This window comes from Sinohyriopsis cumingii, chromosome 18 (genome assembly GCF_028554795.1).
Source record: "Sinohyriopsis cumingii isolate HCF-2022 chromosome 18, ASM2855479v2, whole genome shotgun sequence".
NCBI lineage: Eukaryota > Metazoa > Mollusca > Bivalvia > Unionida > Unionidae > Sinohyriopsis > Sinohyriopsis cumingii.
The window spans coordinates 2,238,747-2,244,746 of record NC_142978.1 but is presented as its reverse complement, the minus strand read 5'-3'; the positions used below and the strand labels follow the sequence as shown (position 1 = coordinate 2,244,746).

The 6,000-nt window shown below is 34.2% G+C and overlaps 1 protein-coding gene across 1 annotated transcript in view; it reads left to right on the top strand.

Annotated features, from left to right (window-relative positions):
• Positions 1 to 2,264: 2,264 nt before the first annotated feature.
• Positions 2,265 to 6,000, top strand: part of LOC149775965 (uncharacterized) — a 46,651-nt gene continuing 42,915 nt past the window's right edge. The window contains exon 1 of the mRNA XM_089941093.1: positions 2,265 to 2,399. Within this exon, the coding sequence (XP_089797219.1) occupies positions 2,317 to 2,399 (83 nt within the window). The 5' untranslated portion in view covers positions 2,265 to 2,316. The remainder of the gene's footprint in view (positions 2,400 to 6,000) is intronic.

Genomic DNA, 6,000 nt, shown 5'->3' with positions numbered 1-6,000 from the left:
AGATAGCAATATTCAGCGTTGAATTAATAAGTTATTATTATTATTATCATTATTAATCAATCCTTTCTCTTCCGTTTAGTACGTCTCTATATTTTTTACCGTTACGTACTCCTTAAGAAGAAGCGTGTCTTGTAACAATAACATTCTATATAATTAAAATATATTGTAAAAATTAAGTGACAAATAAAGACAAGGAGTTCCAGTGTTCATGTAGGTGTAGTATCTTTCATTTCAAGACAAAAAGAGCCATGAACATTATTACATAATCATCGTGGATGAATGTGTGTGTGTGTGTGCGTGTGTGTTTTGAGGGCTTAATGACACATCGGTTCAATACTGTCTATATAAAAGCGTAAAGATGAAATACTGCATAAAAAAAGATGTTTAGAAGATAAACCCTTCCGAATAAATGATGACTGTTAACATTATCATTGTTGTTTTTTGTTGTTGTTCTTAACTTATGTGGTTCAAAGTTACTAATCTAATTTAAGTTACGAAACATTACATCAAACTGCACAAGAATTAAGAAACTGAAACGATATTTGATCAAGGTCACCAATTTTTAGAGGAACCATACAACACTCGGTTCTCTCGACTGGAAGGTGCTTCCTGTTGTTATTGTTTTCTGCAATCGCGCATCCATCTCGTTTACAGTTTCAGTCCATCCCTCTATCTTGTTGCACTTGACCATATCCTGTCAGAAGCTTGGTTTTTTATTTTACAGTTCATGCAAGTAATATTACAAATAATTACATCTTTTGTTAAGATTCTTTGCTTTATTTGACATTTGTAACATCAGAGTTCTCTTGCTTATGACAAACTTTGTTTCGGTCGTGTCGATAAACTCGTCATCATTCATATCTCTTCAGCGTGTCATGACATGTACTGCGGGGGTGGTTGCTGTGTTAGTACAGAAAACCTGGCTCGAATTGGACTCATCTGGCTCACGTGAGGGTACGTCACTCGTTTCTCATCAGATTGATGAATAGTTTTGTTTCTTACAATACCATACGACATCTGCGGCCCTTGTGAATGTTTCCTACTTCCTTGGTTGTATTTTGTTTTTGTTGGGGGAGGCTTAGAACTTGGATTGATCTATACTCCATGTGCAAATAACATAAAAAAGCACAATTTACTGCTCAGGATACACTGCTGATTTCCAGTTTGGAATAGCTGTGTATTCCATGGATTTATCAGACTGAAAGAACATCCAACCCGGCAACACCTCTGCTCAACAGCAATACCCGTCTCCACTGCTCAACTGCAATACCCATCTAAACTGCTCAACAGCAATATCCATCTCCACTGCTCATCATCAATACCCATTCCCACTTCTCAACAGCAATACCGTCTCAACTGCTCAACAGCATTACCCATCTCCATTGCTCAACAGCAATACCCATCTCCACTGCTCAACATTAATATCCATCTACACTGCTTAACAAAAGGCGAACAGTATTATCCAACTCTTTCTAACCTGACTACAAGACACACGTGCACGGATTGATACAGGCACCAAAACTTTCATTTTTCAAACTTTCGTTCCAAATAGAGTTAGCTTATCTTGCATTCATTATAAAAATAATATTAATTTAAGAAATTTTAGTAACACAAATTAATATGACTCACAACTCGTATATGGCCTAAGTGCAATAATAATAATAATAATAATAATAATAATAAATAAATAAATAAATAAATAAATAAATAAATAAATAAATAAATGTTTTGAAATAAATATTTGAAGATTATGCTACTTCTTGTCGCTAGTAAAAAGTGAATTTTAGAAATGTCAATGGTAGCAAAAATTGTGTGACACTACAAAAATAACCTTCAAGCAGGTGACAAACAACATTAGAACTGTCTACGGACTTGACGACAAAGAACAAGAGATGACAAACGCACAACAACCTGTGACCATTGTAGACAAGTTTCTGGTGTCAAATAATACCAATGCTGCAATCGCATCATGCAACGTCTGTGCTTTTCGCAGCTGTGGGTGTGCTAAACACGGATATAGACGGTAATAAAGGTGTCAGTATGTATCATACTCGTAACATTAGTGACTGTAACTTATCAAACACTCTACAATTAAGTTTTAACCTAAATTATTTTTCCATTCTACGATACCATCAAACACATCATCATTTAATACGTCAGATATGGAAATAAGCACGTATCTTCATTGTTCAAAAATCACCAATAGCAAGTGAGCAGATAGTTTTCCTTTCCGCCCCTTGCCATGTTGACAGCAGAAATACTTTATATTAGAAAGGCCAGAGCACGTTCTTAACCAAATATTGCTGCTTAACAGAGATGGTTACGGGAGTTACGCTTTTTCTTTGTATACTTTCTGTGGTTTTATCCCAAGTCTCCAAAACAAATGCAGACTGGCAAGGGTAAGTAAAATTAATGTTTATGTGAAAAGGTTATATTATCACTGTTGAACACACACATACATACACATACAATAAACAAATTAGTAGGTACCACTGTTCTAAACCATGTAATTTGCACAGAAAATATACAGTAGAACAGGATTTTGGAGGAGTATGTTCAAACCGTTTTGCCGGACACAATTTAAAGCATTTTTAGAATGGTTTGATAGATCCCCTAAAGAAAAACAAAAGTTTTTGTGAAGTTATTACAAAACCGCAAAGAGCTTGAAAAATAGTTTAGGCAGCTCAGACGTTACTGATCAATAATAATAATAGTGATGTTGTTCTTGTAAAAAAAATATGCTACTTATTTGCTCTTCTTGAGGCAAATAGCTGAACTGATTGCCGAAGAGTGAGTAGATTGATCGACAATAATTTACATGAGTTTTTGAAGATCTGAGACCGAGACAGAGTAACACAAACCTAGCTATACAGTACAGTGTATGTTTAGCTATTCCCTGAAAAGGCATCCAAAGCAAGATAAAGGCAAAATGTGGTATCATCCGTGAAATATAACTGTCAATTTTAGGATATAAACCGCAATCTTTTAATGTCCAAGACGTTTCAAGAGTGAACATAGTAACGTGATACATCCCAAGTCAAAAGACTTTGCAACAATTTTCTGTAAATCTTAGAGCATTGTTTTTTCAAAATGTATTAATAAATTTGTTCACAATACTATTTTGCTCTGTTCCAATATTTTTAATAAGTTTCCTCAGGACTTTGATCAGAAGTCAAAGCGTACTTTAACGCAACCAATATCAGAGACAGAAAATAATTAATAACGAAATCATAGCACTTAATAATATAGTTAGCTCCACGTCCGCAAGCTAGCTCTATTGACGGATATGCGTATTTTATAACCTTATTTCCTAATTTTGACTGTTGCTTAGCATTTACGCCAAAATAATAGCACACTCATATGGATCCAGTTGGCAAGCATTTCCTATATATTAGAAATTCTGGAAACTTGAGCCCGATTGTACCTACCTTGAAAAAGTTCTTTAAAAAGTGTGGTTTTATTCTACATCAAACTATAAATTGTCGAATGATATGACTTTCTTCCTTTTCATATTCTAGACAAGGACAACAGCATTATTAATTTAGTTGCTAAAGTTGTGGATTCAACCTTCCAGTCTCTTATTTGTTGAACGTCAATCCAATTAAAACAAAATTTTGAAAACCGATATGAAGGACCAATTAGTCCGCTGGAGCACTGGCCTACCACATATACAACTTTTGTTGACTTTTCTTTCCTCTTATATTATACTCTAATAGTGACCCATGTGCATCGAAATATTTTTAATTTCTAAAAAGGGTCCATTATATTATTCCGTTGACTCACCCTCACACACAACTCACCTCGTGAAGGGTATTGTTTGGTTATCTTGGGAAGGAGGGCGACGATTTGTGATAAATAAACACTTAAGTTTCCTGATGATGCATAGTTTAATGGAGACCAAAGTTCATCGACATACTATTGATGTTGCAAAGTATACTGGGCATTAATTATAGGGTTCGTTATGGGGAAATAACTTCGGTATGGGGACGAAGATAATTAATTTAATATTACGAAGCCATTTAGATTTGGGTTGTTATGGGGACAAGAGGCACTGAATGTTAAAATAGATGGAGAGATGGATAATGTTAATCTAATTAGAGACACTGTTTTAACAATCCAACCCGTAAGTAAAAACAAACTGAAGGAGTCAGGAAGAGGATATGAAATGCTCAGAAGCACACTTTGTTAAAGACAAACACCCACAATTACGACGAAAATAGGGTAGGGAAATGGGATAATTTGAGGGTCACCCACATTCCCTAAGGACACATACACATATCCTTATAAATAAATGCATCCTAACAAAAATACTTACAATATACGACACCTTACTCTCCAACACCACACCTATTTACAAATAAATAAGGGGCAGGGAACCTTTTCCTTTGTAATGCATACATGCATACGTAAATAAGTGCCTATGAGGTTTTTTTATATTAATGTTCAGAATATTAGTGTGCTGTACAACCAGGTTCTTTATTAGCGGACAGTACGTCACTGCATCCACTGAAAGTACTACCCATACACATCATCACATTTTCTCAGTCTAATTATCCAATTATTAAGTAACATTTTTATTCACTTTCTTCTGTATTATTCATACTCTGGCAAGCTGCTCTTCCATCCTCAAGGCGGCTTTCCAATTGTCTACTACTCCGCAAATTTATACATATATACATCAAAACACACAAAACACACACATAGTCATACACACATATAGGAAATCGTACAAACAATCGCACAAGCCAAGAGAGAAGGGTGGTGGCTGTTTTTAATTTTGTCTTTTCTTTTATACAAGCCAGGATTGTACATCATTTTTTTCAGTTCTCTTTATCGTCCTCTCGACCGAGTCCAGTTGCTGCTGTTTTTATGGGTGGATGTATTCTTTGTTTGTAAAATCAGATATCTTTCTCTTAGACTTGAACAAAGAAATTTCGTATAAGGCTCTTAGCTGCTTCGTTTCAGCCCAAATTTAATGTAACATAGGCACAGTTTTTGATGTCGGTCCTCTTCGCTAAATTCTCCCTGTTCATCGTTGATTGTCATGGTTTTCATCTCTCCCTTCTTCTTTCCTCCTATTCTTTTTGTGCAAAAGTATATGTTTTTACTTACTGTTGTAATTTCTCTAGATCTTCTTTCAATCATGTTAAACAATCATTTATTCTGGCAATATTAGCGATAAGGGAGGTGCTGTAAAAAATTCCTGCGCTGGCAAAAATCGCAGAAAGCCTAATCCACTAGAGGATCCCATCAGCTGAGTGATAGCGGCAACAGCGCCAATTATTTCGTTAGATTTCATTTATGAAAATACAGGATATAACGAAAAGATGATGATGATCACATATGCAGCACGACCTCTCTTAAGGTTTACTATGATAAGAAAAAAAGGAATTTTAACTAATAATTATTTTAAAGGATATTTTTTGCTAAGTGTACAATATAGATCTGTAACTTCTGAACCATTTTTTAACATTTTTAATATATCAAGCAGCATCAAAACATCAAATAATGCTTTTACATAAATGTTTGAAATAATAATATTTTTTTCAATTTTGTTTTGAAGTTTGAGACAATGATATCATATTTATGAATTTTGTGACATAATTCTGTAATACATAATTCTATACCAATTAGAAAAAAATCCTTTTAAAAATTTAATGTAATTATTTAGTGTTTCCTTACTTTTCTCATATTTTATGTATTTTCTGGAACATTATTTCTTTCTAAAAACGAAACATTTGTGTACGCTGATGTACGAGAAAGAAAAGTTTCACTGTTTTTTTGCTGTGACATTTATAACATTTGAAATATGTTTTCTCTGACAAATTCAATCTTACTTTATAAGATATATTTTGTCAATCTTGCAGGTTAATGCAGCAACTGATTGTTTCCGTTCGGTGCTTTACCTCACAGAAATACAAATATAAAATCTAATGACAAAGTAGTTTGAGAAATGTGCTTGGGTATGATGCGCACCGCAGTAACAATCATGAGCTTGTC